This window comes from Micropterus dolomieu, linkage group LG11, assembly GCF_021292245.1.
Source record: "Micropterus dolomieu isolate WLL.071019.BEF.003 ecotype Adirondacks linkage group LG11, ASM2129224v1, whole genome shotgun sequence".
Lineage (NCBI taxonomy): Eukaryota > Metazoa > Chordata > Actinopteri > Centrarchiformes > Centrarchidae > Micropterus > Micropterus dolomieu.
The window spans coordinates 19,075,085-19,093,854 of record NC_060160.1 but is presented as its reverse complement, the minus strand read 5'-3'; the positions used below and the strand labels follow the sequence as shown (position 1 = coordinate 19,093,854).

General features: G+C 42.5%; 1 protein-coding gene across 6 annotated transcripts in view; it reads right to left on the bottom strand.

The window, feature by feature from the left end:
* The window catches only part of cep170ba (centrosomal protein 170Ba), a 20,702-nt gene extending 2,177 nt beyond the window's left edge, over window positions 1-18,525 (bottom strand). Inside the window, exons 1-18 of one of the 6 annotated variants that reach the window (XM_046062075.1) lie at window positions 18,359-18,525; window positions 16,948-17,085; window positions 14,511-14,600; window positions 13,606-13,684; window positions 12,847-12,905; window positions 12,381-12,537; window positions 9,404-9,535; window positions 8,148-8,642; window positions 7,124-8,052; window positions 6,809-6,967; window positions 6,222-6,360; window positions 4,467-6,101; window positions 2,600-2,852; window positions 1,947-2,100; window positions 1,448-1,582; window positions 1,268-1,356; window positions 730-823; window positions 465-516 (exon numbers count right to left, since the gene is read on the bottom strand). In XM_046062075.1, the coding sequence (XP_045918031.1) occupies window positions 465-516; window positions 730-823; window positions 1,268-1,356; window positions 1,448-1,582; window positions 1,947-2,100; window positions 2,600-2,852; window positions 4,467-6,101; window positions 6,222-6,360; window positions 6,809-6,967; window positions 7,124-8,052; window positions 8,148-8,642; window positions 9,404-9,535; window positions 12,381-12,537; window positions 12,847-12,905; window positions 13,606-13,684; window positions 14,511-14,600; window positions 16,948-17,052 (4,756 nt within the window). In that variant the 5' untranslated portion in view covers window positions 17,053-17,085; window positions 18,359-18,525. Of the gene's footprint in view, window positions 1-464; window positions 517-729; window positions 877-1,267; window positions 1,357-1,447; window positions 1,583-1,946; window positions 2,101-2,599; window positions 2,853-4,466; window positions 6,102-6,221; window positions 6,361-6,808; window positions 6,968-7,123; window positions 8,053-8,147; window positions 8,643-9,403; window positions 9,536-12,380; window positions 12,538-12,846; window positions 12,906-13,605; window positions 13,685-14,510; window positions 14,601-16,947; window positions 17,086-18,358 lie in introns of those variants that run through there. The other 5 variants (XM_046062077.1, XM_046062076.1, XM_046062080.1 and 2 more) reach the window with 5 other exon arrangements.
* Window positions 18,526-18,770: the final 245 nt, after the last annotated feature.

Here is an 18,770-nt window from a genome sequence, read left to right as displayed (position 1 = left end):
GGGGGGGGGGGGGGGGGGGGGGGGGTTCATGATACAAAAAGTAGTATGAAGATTATTTATGATTTTTAAATCATTTGTATTTATCTTATAAATATTATTATTATTATAATAATCTGATTGAAAGTTGAAGAGAGCAGATGGTTAATTGTGGTTTTAAACTATTCTTTATCGTCAGAATATGACTAACACTTGACAAACAGTGGATCACTTAACAAATCTGAGGTGGAACATTCAAAATAATAAAATCTTTTTTCAACAAATATGCACGAGTAACATTAAGTAAAATCTATTTTCAGTCCCTTTTCCTCAATAAAATAAATCTTAATAGAAAAAGTGCTAATTCGTTCGTGATTCAAATTAATTAAATTATTGATTGAACATTTGTTATATTGTTACCGAAGAAAATTATACTGCAAAAATTATCATTAGTTTTATTGCCCGGGCCTAGTGTCCGGCTGACTCACCCTCAAGTTGTCGTTGAACTCTCCTGAGTTCTTTCAAGATAGACGTGATTTCCTGAAACACACATACAACTTAGCTCAGACATATCATTATTTAGCATACAATTAACTTGAATGAGTGTAGACTGAAAATACACACACCTGCTCTTATTTAGATATGGAATTGTTTGTGTTTTAATATAATTTGATGGGAGTCTGATTTTGTCAATATTCAATTCGGTTCCAAAAACTCATGTACAACATAAAAACATCAATATAAGTCACCCACCTTGTTGGAGGTTTTGACAACAGGAAAATTATTGTCAGAATTAACCTTGGTCTCAATTTCTTCCCAGATATCCATCTTGCCCTGGAACAGTACCCTGCGTGCAGAATGTCAAATTCCGTTGTCAGAAAGTGGACTTCTTACAGTGTTCTTTAAAAAAAAAGGAACAATCAACATTTTTATGTCAAAACATTGTTGATTTAGTCTGGAGAGTGCAAGACCCTCATGATCCTATATTTCTTCTTTGATATCTTAGGTTTTTTGGTTGGAACAAATTGTGGCTGCATCTTGTTTAACTCCAGTGGTTTTATGGGCATCTAATCTATTCAGAAGGTTCAGATCTGTGGTCTTCTCAGTCCGATATTGTCAGACTATACATCTGTGTGCTGACTCATGCAGTTACACAAGTTTAATAAGATTATTGGCTCAGTGCAGTCTGGTTGTCAGGCAGGATCAATAGTTTTTCATCAACCCAGATTAAGCATGGGGATAAAAGATGTTTATATAAGTGCTCTTGATGTGTGTTTTGTTATAATCTTACTTAATTTTGTCAGCAAGTTGCTCAGTGTTTTCTCTTATGGTCATGATGATCTGAGACACAGGATTTAGCATCAGAATGTCCACAATGACCTGGAGACAAAGAAAAAATACTTTCTAATGATCCCAAGGCTAGCATGACAAAGGTTTTGAAAATAAGGTGAAGTGGCATATTGGGTCAGACCTCGTCTCTGCTACGAGCTTGCGGCCTGCAGTTCTGTTCATGGTCACTCAAGCTTTGGTCAAGGTCCCTTGTAGATGTAGAACTTGGTGGGACTCTCTGGTAGTTTAATCCAGCCTCTGGAATATGATGAACGAGCTGGAACACAATCAAGGTGTTAGAAATTGATGTTACAGTTTAAGACCGACAGAGAGTCAGTTAGTCCCTTTTGGCTAATGTGTTAAACAAGGTAAAGCGATATAACCATTACGTACTGTTCTATACCAACCAAAAGCGATGGATTTCATTTGACCATTTAGGAAATTTTAAAAGACGTCATGTTAGATAACTGCAGCAGATCTGGATAGCCAAAGTACAACACTGTACTATACAAGAACTTCCAACAAAAGCACTGCGAAACACTTCCTCTTTCAACAAGAGTGTTTGTGATAAAAAGGACCAAAAAAAAAAAAAAAAAAAAGAACAATAGACTAAGCAGCCCTCAGAAAAACGTTTGATGTACCTGTTCGTGAGTGGTCACTGTGGAGACGGGCGCATTGCTCTCCACTCCAGGGTTTTGTAGCTCACCATCACCTGCCACGTCATGGATCTCTCGAGCCAATATAGCTAGGTCTTTAGCCAGGTCTTGACTCAACCTAGCAGGGCGGGAAATATGGCTGACAGAAATAAGAATTCTTTTTATATACATTTACATTACTTTCCTCTGAGTCCTTGATCTCTTTAGGACCTTTGCGCAGATGTTCCATAAGAGAATAGATTGACTGAAATGTTCCAGGAAAGGCAGCAGCTGATATCATTCACATAATAACCTTAAAAGTATTTTAACACAATGTGACCATATACACACCACCACTGCTAAGGTCCTCTGTTTCGGAAATTAGAAACGATGTACATATCAGAACATCCTGGTGTTCTGTGTGCTACTGCAGCAATTTAACTCAATCAAGATCACTTATTTAATGTGGTATTGGCTCCCTAGTTATTAGCCTTAATGGAAAAATGCAGTACATAAATGCTAAATGCTGTATGTGTGAAACAGTCTTTCGTGTCAGTAAGGCTATAGTAGCACATCAGTTTAACCTTTGAAAATCATTTTAGCATGCAAAAACAAGAACTAACCAACCAAAAAATAATTCCGTTCGTAATGTTCCTTACCGTGCTATCTCAGCACTGTGGTTGGACCAATTGTGGAACGTGTCTCCCTCATGGTTCTCCTCCTCAGAATCTCTGCTGTGGGGCTTCGGACGCAGGGCGACCACCGGCTGAGGCCGAGGGCGAGGGCGATTACGCGGGCTATGGGAAGCTGAGGAAGGTTGGGAGCGTTTGTGTTTAGGAGTGCTCTGGTTTGAGTCATACTCCTCGTCTGAGGTAGAGGTATAGTCAGAGCCTTTCTGTCGTCTCCTGGAGTCTTGGCGTCGTGAATTGGTTTGAGTTTGAGGACGGAGGATAGAGAAGTTGGGAAAGAGAAATGAGATACCATCAAAGAATTAAGGCAAGAAAAACACCACCAAGTTGTCACCAAAATCCTCCCCAAAACGAGAGAAAAGTTGCTATGGAAGTGCTCATTTATACAGCTAAATTTTATCAGAAAGATGACTCAGTTTTCCCGCCCAGATTCAACATAATTTATTTACAGACATGAGAAATTGACTTCCACAGTACAGCAGCTGAGTACCAGACAGAGGAGACGGTGTTGTGTAGAATAAGGAATTTTGTACATGGTACTCAAAAACTACCATAAACTGCAAATAAAGTACAATCTCATTTTAAAACCACGCAAGTGCAAACACAAAGCGCCCAAGCAGGTCTTGGGCGCGAGGACTACATAGGCGTCTTCAAGTGCACTTGCTATTTTGGTTCAAATATGTGCGCAACGTGGAAAAGAGCTGGCTGAAGGGGAATATAGATCAGAGGGGGTGGTGATTAATAAATACACTCCCAGCCAGCCACGTCACTTGTCTCACAGCTCTCCAACAGCTATGACAATTACAATGACAACAATAGCTCAACATATGAAGAATCCTCTGTGCCAGGAAATCATGTTGTGTGGAAGGTGCAGAGCAGCACCATGTGAACACACAGCACCCACAAATCCGCAGTTATTTTAGCAGTTAATTAGTACAATGACGATAGAAAATATAAATAACAGCATCAATCTGACGCTATTCAAGTAATAATCCTGCTCAATCCTTTGCAAATGCAGACATCATAACTTATGTTACACAGCAGCTTGTGCTTCCTAATGCATTTCAAGAATAAAACATGAAGAGTTGCAAAAGGATGATCTGATGCACAGGATTAATGAGCTCAGGTTATCCGATGTCGCTCACATAAACAGGCAGAATTATAGCGGTCCTAAAGTGTGTAGAGGTTAATGTGTGGTAATTCTGTAGCAGTCTGGTGTCTTTGCATATGATTTAAGCACAGTAAACGCTGTGGCACTGCGCCCTGACGCGGCACATCTTTTATCAAGAGGCTACAGATTTTGTCCTGCCACCTTGAGATGGCTGCAGGTATTTAATAAACTGATTGAGAAGCTCTTCATACAGCAAAAGACAACAAAGACTTTAATGGCCTGGTTTCTGCTCATTTGTTTCAAGTATGTAAGTGGCAGCTGAGTGACATTGCACCAGAAACATCCATGGTTCTGAGACGCCTATTCTTATTGCATTGCCTCATTTGAATGAACGTCCCCTCCACAGACAGAAAAGAAGAATTTCAAGGACAGGACAACACAGCCCTGAATGTTGGTGTTAATAATGTAAGTGAAAGTCCAGAATCAGTTCCCCAGAGAACCCAGGTGTTATTTCCTGAAATACACCGCATATAAACTATAAATGTATAAAACCAATTCACCACTGTGATTGATTAACAGACGTCTATTGCTTCCAATTCAGGCACACTGACGTCATTTCTTTTCAATGGTTTGACTAAAAACAGGAGTAAATGGTTATACCAGTCAAGATCACCTCATCTTACACTCAATGAAACAGGTATGTTTTAGTGTCTGTGTTATACTCACTTGTGGTGCTGCTGGCATATTTGGCACTGTTTGAACGTCCGCGAGTTATTGGTGTCATGTTGAGTGCTGTTTTCTGGGGCTTTTCTACAGGCTTCGTCCCCGGAGCAGAGGCCCTTCGAACTGAGCTGGCGCCTGACTCTGTGCTGCGGTTGGAGAATCCTGTGCTCCTGCCGGTCCACTGTGGGGTGGAAGAGGACTCTGTGTCACTGGGTGTGTTGAAAGAGCTTGTCCGCTTGCGGGGCATCGCTAACATATCCAGTCTGGAGAGTTTCTTGGTTTCCTGGGGTTGCTTAGCTGGGGCACTGCCTGCCTCCTGGGACGGCCTGTCTGTCTCTGGGCCTTCGTTGTCTGAAGCTTCTCCCAGGCGAGCCCGACGGAGCATGGATGCTCTAGTGGGTCTTGGAGCTAACAAGCTGTTGGTGCGACTCAAGGCCTGGGACACTCTGGTGGTCTTAGCGTCATCCTTCTGAAGGGGCACTGTGTATTTTTTGCGGGTTTGGTGGTTGTTCGAGTCCTGATCAGAGTAAGGTAAGCTCTGAGGGTCGTCACTTAGGTCTGTGGAGCCACATTTCCCAACGCTACGTCTTAGTCCAACTGGTCTCCTGACAGACTCAGTCCTATTGTTGCGGTCTGCTTCCTGAGACCACCGTTTTTCTGATGAAGTGGACTGGCGACGAGAGTCCTGACTTACTATACTGGCTGAAGACCTCTCCCTATGGAGACCACTAACAGAAGGTTTTTTAGTCACTGTGTTTGGCCTGGTCTTATTGCTATGGTGGCTGACTGTGCTGGAGGTATCCACATCAGACTCCCCAGAAAGAGAGTCCGCTATTGGAGACGGTGTGGTTTCTGATTGTCCTGCTTGGAGTTTGGCCTCCAGAACAGCCAGAACATTCTCTGTCTCTTTGAGGTAAGCATGAGTGTCCTGATTGCAGACCCCCTGGAACGATTCAGGGTCTGGGTCTCTCTGAAAAGGCTGGCTAGAGATGTTGGGCAATCTGCCACTGCTAGGCTGCTCCTTGGTGAAGCTCTCCTGTCTGATTAATGGGGATACCGTGCCCTCTTTGGACTCTGGACTCCCCGAGCCTAGGACAGAAACAGACACATTGGGCTTAACCTTTCCACAGTCCTGGTTACTTCTCAGTTTAGTCAGGGTAGCTGTTGAGAAAGTTTTTGTTATTTGTTTTCTTTCAGTCTTAGGAGAGCTGGGTTTTGAGCCTCCAGCTTCAAGTTTGGACACGGACTCCTCTGACCCGATGTAGAATGATGTAGACTTGGCTGGGAGTCTGTTTTTGTCCTCATTTTTCTTTTCTTCTGTGTCCGACAGTGGCCTCCTCCTTTGCTCTATGATGGAACCATCATCTGACCTGCTGGCATCACTCAGGCTGTCAGGTTCTACATCGTCCTGCACCGATAACCTGTGAAGGCCATCCTGAGACCTGGGGGCCATCAAGCTATTCTCTTCTACATCAAATGTTGAATGTGGGTCATAATGGACATGAATGCTGGGAGTTGGAACGTCACTCTTCTCCCCCAGTGGTACCTGGGGCAGGACTCGCCGAGCTCTTGAACCACTGGAGTCAGTGCTGTTGTTGTGTCGGCTGAGCGTGGCCTTGTGGATTATTGTGTCTCGGGCTGAAGTGAAAACAGTTTTAATGCATATTAACCACACATAGTGAAACTGATTATCATTCATATTCATCAGGGTGTCTCATTATCATTTCAAATAGACTCATGTCTCATCAGGTGGCTTACCCCCTCCTGACAGCTCCATCTGGGAAGGGATGTCAAAGAGCCCAGACGAAGGGCCAGATTCTGTGTAGCTGTCTGCCAGGCTGGCCCAGCAAGACATCCATTTAGGTGCTCCCTGTAACACTGCACCTGCTGGCTGACCCTGCGTGGTATAACATACAACTTATTCAATATCTTTTAAAATAGATAGAAGATGAAACATTCTCAAAAATTTTTTTAATTATTTGATTTCTTTAGTAGGAAACAGTTACTGTGACAAACAAAAGATGATACCATACAATCTGTTGCATGAGTAAATATGTAGTATAATAAAGTTATAAAAACATCAATTTGTCTCCTTATATTTGGTTAGAAAGAAAAAAATACAATACAATGTAGAACCCAGAACCTGTGAGGAAAGAGGAGGCAAATCTAGAATTATAACAAAGAGATAACACAAAAAAAAGAGAAGAAACCCCAAGAAGGCAAATCAAGTCAGTGATTCATCGAGATTTGTGCAGTTATGGTTCACTGTATCGACAGATTAATTATTTAATTGTCTTTAGAAAAAGGTGGTAAAATGATGTCCCACCACGAGCAGGAGGGTTTACCTTTACCAGACTCTGTCCCTGTTCTGGAGCTGGGCTCAACTCCCCGCAGCTACTCTGCCTATGCTGCTCCCTGCTCTGATCAGTAACAGGACTAAATGCTGATGATGTTTCTGCTTCACTCTGGTTGGTTTGCTCTGGGCTCTCAAAAACACCAAACACCTGTCAGGAACAAAGCAGTGCAACTGGATAAGTGCAGGAATGCAGAAAGTGGAACTGCAAAGGCCCATGGCTCATTCTGAGGGGACTGTTGAATTGCGAAGCAGAATAAGTTAAGCAACTTCTCCTATAATAGAAATTAAAGGGAGAAAAACTTGCCTGGTCAATCTTGCTGCGTGCCTCTTCTAGCTCTCCATCTTGAACATCTGCTTCAATGGTGTAGGTTCCTGCGTCACTCAGACTGTCATCCTCTTCGTTTTTGGGGCAGACATGGGGACTGTTCACTTCCACACTCTGAGAAGTCAGAGGCATTACAGGAGCCTTGAGGGGGACCGGCTGGTGGATGGGAGAGGAAGTCTGTGGCTGGTAGTGAGCGTTAGATGGAGGGGGACTAGTGTGGGATACTACCACTCTCTCCATTTTAGCAGCTGTAGGGGGACTAGATGTATTTTTCTTCCAGCTGGAGGAAGCAGACTGCTTTGTTTGTTTGAGTAATTCAGCAGTAAATTCCTGGGCGAGTTTGGATCTCCGTCCCACACTGCTAAAGGGCCTTACAGATACAGATGATGAAGAGCGAGAGGAAAAACTGGTGGTGCTGATCCGGTCCTCTGTCTTCTCCCTTCGTAGAGAGCCAGCTCTATGGGGGCCAGTGGAAGCAGAGCCTCTCAAGGGGACAGTGTATCGTTGGGTTGGGGGAGTGCCGGTGGTTGGAGACGGGACTTGTCTCTCCGTTGTTGGGCTTGAGCTCTTCCTCCCCTTCTCCTGCTGGACCTTGAGGCCTGGGGGCTCAGGTGGGGATGTGTTATTGGTGAAGGGCTGGGAGCCCTTTTTTCTTGGGTTATCAAAGAATTCAATGACAAAGGCTTGGTGAGGCTCAGCCTTGCCGAGACTGGATAGAGACTTAGACTCTGGAGGAGAGTAGGACAAGGGCTCCTCGGAGACAGGGGAGGCAAAGCGTTGTGGCGGGGACGCTCTCAGGGGTTGTGGAGCATCCTCGGACCCAATCCAAGGTTCTGATTGGAAGAAATCATTTCCATTGATTGCAGGGTTTCCTGAATCACTGTGAGTGCCGTCTTTGCAGTGGTTTGCTGATGATTATAAGATTACAAGTTAAAGTGTTAACATATTATTGCAATCAAAGCCAGTGTCATTAAAAAGAAACATACTTTGTATAAGGACTCACCCTTTGTGATCTTCAATGATGGGTCACTGTTTGTGCTATGTACGTCTTCAGACTGTGACCGCCTCCTCATCATGCTAGCGTTGCTTTGGACCAGCCAATCAGCAACTTTGCTTTGTGCTGACATCACCTCGATGGGTGCGGTGGCAACCTCTGCGGAAGGTAGTTTGCACTGCTGGCGTAAAGAAAACTTTGTCACGTGGTCCTTGATCTTCATTTTTCCTGGCATGCATTCATCAAATTCAATGGTGAAGGAGGCATGGCTTTGGACCACAGGAGGGGTAGGGGTGGAGGAGACAAACTCATTGGGATCTGGAGTGTCCTTTGTTGGAACCTCGTGAACCTGCGACTCGGGTTTCTTTGCTGGGCGCAACAGAGATTCCTTTGTTGGGATCTCAAAGTAGCTGGGCTCCCGGCGGTAGGAGAAGACGGACTTGGTGTGACTGTCGGACAGAGAACCGTTGACCTCATGTCTGGACACATCTTTAGAAAGCTCTGCTAGCAATGAGAGGGCAGCAAACAGAGATACACAGCAAGCATTAGTGATGGTTTTACATAACCAAGTGATCAAATTACTATAGAAAGAATACCATTTTGACATTAACATTTGAAATCTATTATTGAGTTCCTCTCCAAGCTCACAATTATAGCTACTGTAGCTGAAAGCGAGATAAGATGATTGGGATCTCACTGTCGCACAATTTCTGAAAGTGGGAGCCACAAACACCACAAAGATTCCAACTGTTAGACTGAGAAAACAAATCTGCCAGTTGGTCTTTGGGTGCCAGTTGGATGTGGCCAAATATCACTTTAGGAGCTCAGAGTGGAGCAGAGGGTAGCTGAGCGGGAATAATCTGTTTCAGCCTGGGCAACATGAGGCAAACAATCACCCCTCCTCCCTCCTCCTGCAGCTTTGAGGGTCATAATCCATCACGAGGCACAAAGGCATTGCCCACTGGCCTGGCATGGTATGGTATGGCCTGGCTAACAGTCCACAACTGCCGGCCAGAGGCCTGCCTTGGACTTAACACTATCCATCTCTCAGTGACCCACAAAGGGCATCAGATAGCAGTGCCATAGAAAAACATGTCATTACAAATTAGCATCTAATTCACAGATGTAGCAAGAGCCAATACAATTACGGTACAAATGTACAAAAGTACATTTTGCTTTAAAGATGTAAATTAAGTCTGTGGCTTCACATCAATTAAGTCTGTGGCTTCCACACATATTAGTAAAAATATTAGACAATATCTGACCTGGAGACTCCTGTCCTGCCAGTTTTCCACCTCTGTTTTCCTTTTTGTTGGCTGGGTCCTCATCCTCTCCCCACCAGGACGGTTGGCCATAGAGGGGAGTAGGTTTGGATATCGGAGAATCTGTGGCAGAGACTAACAAACAAACACAGACAAACAAACACTATAAGGCATATGGATACACTCAGGCACGGGGAGGAATTGGAGGAAAGAACAAAGTGCCAAACGAAGAACTGAGTTTATCCAGCCTATTGTATTTATAAGGCATTGATTTTATGTTAGTCGCATGATAAAACAATGTTCTGTCTGAGCTTGGTCCTGCAATAAACAAAATACTTGTACTCTATAGAGTATATTATAGTCTGTATATACTCCCTACAGTTACAGGGCAGGGAATGAGGGTCATTTCCCTATTGCTATTTCAGGACTGGTGTTTAGCCGCTGGTTTGCCAGTCCACACACCAGCCTATATAACACTAATCAGATAATCTAGATGCCACTTGTCGGCCTGATACATAGGCTAAACAAGCTCTGTGGATTTAAATGTGAAGGCCTCACAATTCTAAGCATCAACAGCACTTCACCACTGTTGCCTTGGACACACACACAATAAGACATCAACACAGTGACGGGAGAGGCAGAGGGGCATGTTACTAATTCCTTTTCCCTTACCCAATGCTCTGCTTTTAGCTAAAGCGTGTCTGAGTGTCTGAACTTCAGTGGACTAAGCACAGCACAGAGTTATATTAATGTTGTTTCAAAGACAACCAAAAGTGCAAGGTAAAATAAAATTGTATTCAAGTTCAGAGACTGTCGGTAATTATGATCCTTTTAAGTTCTTTGGGACATGAAAAAGCATGAATAGTTACATAGCAGACCCAGAATAACCTACGTTTTAAACAGTACAGTAATGTACAGTAGTACATTAAAATAATCTGCTAAAATCCATTTCTGTTTGTCCTGAATATGAGGCCTTATGAAAAGTTGAATTCCTAAATAGGTACTAGATTTAGCCTAATTAAAACATCTTGTTACGGAAAAACTTGAACATCATCATAAGTCACTACATGAAGTTTAAAAAAAATAAATAAACTAGAGAGATCTAACACTATGACATTTTAAATCATGTAATGCTGACATGTATCAGGGAACATTTGAACCATCCATTTCATTCCCCTTAAGCAAATACTAAATAGCCGTGGGTCCTGGCAGAGAAAAGGAGGCCTGATTGAGTCACTGTACAAGTGAAGTGTCCTGCCCTGCAGACAGCTGGAGGACTGGACACACCATATCCTACACAGCTGCAGGGGGAAACAAGCAAGAGCACACAGAAAAAAAAAAAAAAAAAAAAGATAAATTAAATAAATCAATAGACAAATCTATACACAGCTCTCTCAGCACTCTATAAGTGACAGAATTTGAACACAATTCAGGGTAAACAAAAAGAAAACCTACATTATATCAAGGCCTCCAGTCAAACAAATTCATACCAAGAGAATCAATTTGCATTAAGCCAATAAAAGTATAAACACTAACAGTGTGCTGCTTTCTGTAACATCCTGTGAAATAATATCCTTACCTTCTTTTGACTGTACATTTAGTGATGCAGGGGACGCTAGTTTACTTTATCTCAATGCTGGACTTAGTCACAACAACACAGGGCCCGGCTGCTGTCACACTGCAGGCAGTAACTGTATGCAGTCACACTGCAGGCAGTAACTGTATGCAGTCACACTGCAGGCAGTAACTGTATGCAGTCACACTGCAGGCAGTAACTGTATGCAGTCACACTGCAGGCAGTAACTGTATGCAGTCACACTGCAGGCAGTAACTGTATGCAGTCACACTGCAGGCAGTAACTGTATGCAGTCACACTGCAGGCAGTAACTGTATGCAGTCACACTGCAGGCAGTAACTGTATGCAGTCACACTGCAGGCAGTAACTGTATGCAGTCACACTGCAGGCAGTAACTGTATGCAGTCACACTGCAGGCAGTAACTGTATGCAGTCACACTGCAGGCAGTAACTGTATGCAGTCACAGGTTCACAGGATCGCTGTGGTTAGCTAATAGCTGCAGGAGATACAACCATACTCCCATCCCAGTAAGGGACCTCTTACAAGGCTCACTAAACGTTTTCCAAAGTTCTGCCATTCAATGACTTATTTGTAAGGCACTCTGAGGGATACAACCCTAGTTCTGGAAAAGTCCTATTTTAAGCAGCAGTTATAGTTTTCTAAGCTCAAAAGGACAATTATGGAGCAGAAAGCACAAGCATTGCTAAATCAACAACAGCTGGAATAGTTTCTGTCAGTGTAAATGAGTCTCTTTTACAAAGTGCTTCTCTTAAACTAACAATTCTCTGACTGTTGAACCGTTTCCTATACTGTGCAACAGGACTTTCTCAGTACAGCTCAGGGCAGGGAGCGCGTGACTCCAATTGGAAATATAAGCAGCAACAAATCCACCACCCCCGCCTACATGGACAGAAGTGCCAACTGGGCACCAAAAGCCTAGACACCTTTCTAATTCTTCTACGACACGTGTTGAACCATCATCATGTGTCAGCAGACAGGCATGGCTGACAGAGATAAGACTGCTTGTCCTTAACTCTTCGCCCACATCAAGCTCTTAACTCCTGTATACTCATTCTGCCAACTCCGGGATGTCAAGCTCTATTTCTTTACTGACACCATAGGATTGTAGCATCAGCCTCTCAGCTCACATGGCAGCTTAATCTCACACCAGGGGAGCTCTTAATAAAAGAAGCGACAGCCGCCTTATCAAGTGATCTACAGTCAAAGTCGTACAGTAGATGGAGACACAAAGACTTCCTCTTCCTCGTGTGTGAACAACATGGCATTCAAATCCACTTCAGTTAGAACACTTCCTCCCAGGCCAAAAAAAAAACAAAACAATTAACCTGCTTATTTTATCATAAAGCCTTCCGCCTTCCTGCTAATATGATGGAGTTGTTTACCTATGAGAGACTGGGCTTTTCCCTCAGCCCTCTCCTGCAGTTTGACATTAGCAACAGAGCCTTTGCTCTTCTCCGAGCTCTGGAGCTGCTGTTTTTCCTTCGCCTTGGCCTCCAGGGTTTTCATACCAAGCTGCAACTGGCTGGTGTACTTCTCATGCTGCACAAAGAGACAGGAGGGAAGCAGGATGTGAGAAACCTTCTGCCAACAATCAGTACAGATGTAACTGTGCTCAGACATATACAGTAAAAGGAAGAATATCCACTGGGGACTAGTTAGCTCAGCGTTAGCTCCTATTTCTTATTGTTAGCAATGCACATTATTTTCAAAATACATTCATTCATTTACAAAAAAGGAGCATGTTTTACCTGCTGCTTATCATTAAAAGAATTCATGGCAAGCATTTCTCCTAAAAGGCATTTCAGCAGTGTTAGCCTAAAAAAGGCACATACTGTCAGTAATACTTACTTTAAGAGCTTCCTCTGGGACCTTGTGTTGACTCTTCTCCAGGATATATACATGCGCATGTGCAGGAAGAGTTAAAGTACACAAACATTTTTGTGAAAAGTATAATATAAGATAATAAGTCTATTTATATATTCTCCGTTTAGCGCCTGGTTCAGTGACACATCTCATAAAAGTACAGTAATTAGTGAGTACTCTTTTACTGAATTTCCATTCATGCCTAGTTTTCACCTTGTATCGTAAGGAGGTCAAAAGTATTCTACTGCTTGCAAGAAGTTGGAAAACAGATAAGCAGTCAAGACCTGTTGCAATTCAAACAAGCTCATATCTTCAGCGACTCACTACTTGAAAACGTGCAACATCACATGCTACATACTGGTTACTTACAATCCTGGATGGCTCTGTACTCTAACGGCTTTCCCCCTATTTGCTTAAGAAGTTTCTAAGTTACACTATTCATGAATTTCTGCTCTGGGGGTCAAAGGGTGCAGGAGACCATAATCTAAAACCCCTGACTGAAAAACCACAGGGGATTAACATGCCGATGGAGTGAAAGACCAAAAAGGGAAAATTAAATGTCAAAAGAATTGTGAGTGAAACAGCTGCCGACCACTGGCTCATTTCAGTGCGGGAAGCTAATCACCAACTTAAACTGCTCCAACTGAAGAACAGAAAGTCTGTATTATGTGAATCACACAGATCCAAATCAGAGAGAAGTCAAACACATGTGACTAAAGTTTAAAAACATAAGTAAAAGGATATCATAGCCAAAGCGAATGACATCAGAGAGCTTGAGGGTGATGTACGTCTGGTCTGGGATTCTTAGGTCATTCACAAATGTCTGCAAAACGAAAAAAACAAAACAAAAAAAAACACAAGCTCAAATCATTTTCACTGGTCATTGATGAAGTAAATGTGTTGACTCCCAGGTGACAGGCTCTCGTGGCACGTACCCAGATACTGTAAGGTGCTTTGCAATTGGCCCTTTCCCCACTGAAAGTTAATCCATCAGCACATTAAAACTTTGATGAGATTATGTTGTTATGCAATGGCTGTCTCGGCGTTTGTAGAACGACAAACTAAGCGCTGTTGCATGTGTTTAGCTTTATCTGGCCATGAAGCAGTTAGACTATCTTCTGCCTAAACTAACAATTGGCGAGACAAAGGATCCCGAGTTTATCATCAGATTGCTATACGTTAAGGAAGATAATGCTCAAAGTGTGCAGAGGGAAGAATGGGGGAGCATATTTTACTCTATACAGACTAAATGAAGATAACTGGGGGAAAACATGTTGGGATTTCAGTTTCAGGTCCTCGCACCGTTCTGCTCTGATTAGTTTGGCTGCAGTTACCAGGCCAAAAGAAACACTCTGAGAACAATGAACGGTTTCTCCCACTGCTCAACTCTGGATTTCATTGGGATAATGGTGCAATGAAGTGGCAACAGCGCGGTGAGATAGAAAGAGTGGGAAGGGAAGAAAAGGCCAGCAGGAAGATCCAGTCTCCCGATTACCACTGTTTTACCAACCGTTCTCCACTCTGGCACACAGAGAGAGGTAGTTTGTGCTCTGGGAATTGTTGTGGTCGTAAGATTGGAGTCTTCAGGGAGACCAGTGGCTGGCTCCTTTATCACTGTGGGCTGAGGCAGGTAGTCTGACACCACTCACCCCGTTCAAGCTGCCCAGGTCCTTCACCATGTGCTCGTCTGTGTTTGTGTCGTAGTTGATCACAGCGTGCTGTTTGTCCACACTGCGAGACTGCAACACAAGTAAAGCAAAAGTCATTAGGGCTGAAATGACTGGTCGCTTGACAGAAGACTATTTTGATAATTGATTGTTTCCCTCAAGCAAAAACATCAAGCTTTCTATTTATTGAATGTAGGAATTTACTAATTTCTTTCTATTTTCTTCTTCATGCTTCGTGTGTGTGTGTGCGCATGTTTCTGAGTGTGTAACCTGGTGAAAGAGCCTTCGCACAAAGTTGACCCTGACAGCTGGGGCTGTGCGATATGGCCAAAAATGTTATCATGCTAAATAAATTAATGCCGTTTGATATTGATAATTATGACGATAAATGTCAAATCATTATTTCTTTCAAATTTAAAGGCTGATTTTTGCTCCCGAGTAAAAATTGAAGAAACCAGATGGTTAATTGTGCGGATAGACTTTTCTTTACAGTCACAATGAGACAAACTTCATGCCAAACAGCGGATCACTTCACAAATCTGAGGCAGAACATTCAAAACTATAATGATAAAATATTCTTTCAAAAAATATGATTAGTAAATCTTGTTTCAGTCCATTTCCCCTAAACAAAAATTAATATCTTAATAAAAATTAAGTGCTAATTTATTTGTGAATCAAATCAATTAAAATCAAACATTTATTGACGATATACTGAACATTTGTTATATTGTTAAGAGGAAAATTATGCTGCGATAATTATTGTTTTATTGCCCAGCGCTACTGACCTTTCAAACACTGCCTTAAAACATAGCTAAAGTTTTCGCTATAAATAATCAGTAGATTAAAAGGTTATTTGCAGACCTAAAAGTCATTTTCATGTGTATACTATGATCTTAAATTAGACAAAACGTAACATTAGAGAAGAATCAGATTAACCCTCCGCTGCAAACGCTACAAACAAGCCTTAAATAGTTCACTAAAAGATGGTCCTCATCTACCAAACTCTGCCTGTGTAGCTCAAGTCGTTGTGCACATAGTCTACGTGCCATTCACCAGAGGAGAAAATGTGCTGACATCCATTAGGCGCTAACTGCACAAGTGATTCAGACTCACTCGCTCTTCTCTGCTCATTAGCCACTCTGGGCCTCCTAGTCACATAAATCACAAAGATTGAAGGTGACTGCCAAACTAATTTGCAAAATGACCACCATCCTTCAACAGTCTGTTTACAGGGTTGTCCTAAACTCACCACACCACCTACTAACTGGGAGTTCAGAGGCTGTGTGCATGGTCTGTGTTGGACTATACAACCAGCGGACTTCCACATAACTTCTTGTAAATACTGAAATGCACTGGGTTTATCAGTTAGTTTACCTACTTGATTGGGTTAACTGTGGTGCAGCAGTTAGCTTCACTTTGCCCCCCTTATCACAGAAAATGTTAGTTCTGACTCAAGAAAACAATAACTACACCATTGAGGTAGAGAAAATGCTGTCACTATTATTGTAGGAGGCATACGGTCCAATTACTGCTCATGCAGATAAAGACATTGATCAGACACCAGCTGACATGAAAAGTCCAAACATTCAAGTGGGAGCCCTCAGCTATGCTATGTGATAACTTCACTTCACACTAAATCTCTGGATTTCATGCCAAACAGGATTCTCACGTTACAGACATTCAACTGTGGTTTCAATAGGGAGGGAAAAAATGCATTGAGCTACAAACAGGAAACCAAAAGATTAAAAGAGTTAAAACCAATGTAGAGGAGAAACTGATTGTGTGCCAAGCCAGGAAGCAGTCCCGAGCACTTAAGCAGAGCAGCAGAAAAGTCTGCATCATTTCAGACTGGGAGAAGCTGAGGTTTTTCCTTGATCCGGCGACGCCTAAATGTGGACATGAGCAACTTTTCAATCTAACCGACCTCTGTGGTTGGCACAGCTTTTCTGAGCATAATGCACTGACTAAGGAAAGTATAAACAACTGCTTCAGAGGCAACATTCCTCTTTCACTGGTCTAAATGCAGAGTGAGGAGAAAACAGGAGGGAGCGTATTACACAAAGACCACAAAAGAAGATGTGTTTATGACAGATGCTGCATGGAAAAGCAACACAGTGGAAAGCTTTAGCTGTGTTTTAAGGCATTATTTGAAAGGCTGTCAGGGGCAACTTTGTGTGAAGGCACGGTCACCAGGTTACACACTCAGAAACACACACACACACACACACCCTCACACTGGTGTTTCACATATCTGTGTGACCAGCTGTCCTGTCAGACATCAGTGAAAAGTAATAAAAAAATCATGAGTATTTTTGACAGATCATAGTGAAGACCAGTTGGGGTTCATATGACACGAGAGCGAGTACACACACATTCCCTGTCAGCCTGGCTTATAAAACATACACACCAGTCAACACACCTGCAGCATTAGCTCGCAATCATCCCGGCCCACAAAGATCATCTCCCGTGGCAGCCGGTGACGTGTGCCAGAGCTGCTGACCAGGAACCATGATGTCACACTCATCTTGGGGCCACGAGTCAGGATCTTCTTAGCATCCTGGGAAAAGACAACAACAAATAGTCAAAGCACAAAAAGACCCAGACGTCTTTTTCCAGTCAAAAGAAACCTGAGGGTTGAAGGCATGAACAATTGTGAACTGGCATTAGGGCTGGGCAAAAAAACAATAAGGATTTATTGCAATATAATTTTCCTCAATAAAATATAACAAATGTTCAATAAATGTTTGATTTAATTCATTTGAATCATGATCATCTGTTAAGATACTTATTTTGTTGAGGAAAAGGGACTGAAAAAAGATTTTACTTAATGTTGCTCATGCATATTTGTTGAAAAAGATTTTATCTCAATTGTTTTGAATGTTCTCCCTTTAGGTTTGTGAAGTGATCCACTGTTTGGTATCAAGTATTTGTCATGCTCTGACCATAAAGAATAGTTTAAAACCACAGGTAATCATCTGGTTTCTTCAACTTGCACTCAGGAGTACAATTTAACCTTTAAACTTAAAAGAAACAATGATTTGACATTTATCATGATAATTATCTATATCGAATGATGAATGAAACTTTTTAATAGTGATAAGATTTTTGGCCACATCGCCCAGACCTAACTGGCATTCAGGAAGCATGATCAAAAATCAATAACTGTGTCCCTGAACAATGCAAGGTGTCCTACACAAAGCTGCTGTGGTGAAAGAATCCTTCAGTGTAGAGATCAGCGAGGGGGAAGTTATAATCTCATATAAGCTAGACTTGTTCTTCCAATTCCGGCCTGGCTGTGTTACTATTCAGATAATGCAATTAAATAACCACTTTGAACATACCGTGTGTGTGTGTGTTGGTGAGTCAGCCAGGTTAGGGCCAGACATGTTTCAACAGAGGATTTACAAATGCAGATTTACTTATTAAATTCAAAAGACACAGCAGATGCTTTTTAAAAAAATAAAAATAAAAAAAAAAGTCTGTTTAATGAAACATGCAGGGAAACCTGTTGAAAGTGGCACAGGTGAGTAATCAACGTTAGCTAACAGCAACTCAAACTTCCAGCGCTATTTTACTTCCTGTAACCTTTGCTACCTAAACATTGTTGCCACAAATGTATTAGCCAGAAACAGTCTTTATAGCTTAAATTACAACCCATTAATTGTCTCGCAGTGGCAGCACTAATATTCTTTTGAATTACACCGCGGACTGTTTGAGTCTGTCGGTGACAGTGGGGGTGTTTAGCTAACGTCAGTGAGCCTCCGGGGCTAACGTCAGACCGAAACAAGCTTTTCCCCAACGATTTGCTCCCAACAAGGACAAAACGTTACCTTTAACGCCTTCTCCGTTTTACTCCTAAATGAAGCCAGTGTTTAACGTCCAAAGGCAGATGAAATTCGACAACCGACATGTACAGCGGGAGCACCAGGTAAGGCTAGGCAGGTAAATTTCGTTCACGCCCGCTTCTTCCTGTGGGAATGACAACCAGCCGAAACTGTCCTCCAACGCCTCTTCTGCTGCCGACCCGGTGACGTAGCCTGACAAGTCCAGTCAAAGGGCTTCAGCAGTTTGAGCCGAGAGGTGCGGGCAGGTAGGAGCGCTCACTCTGTTTGTTTTCTGGGTGCAGAAAAACAAGTTACATGCATAAAACATCAATATTAGTATTATTTAGTATTGCTATGTATTTAATACAGACAAATAATATTTGTATGTTATGATTTGTTGTGTTCCAGTGGAGCTTCA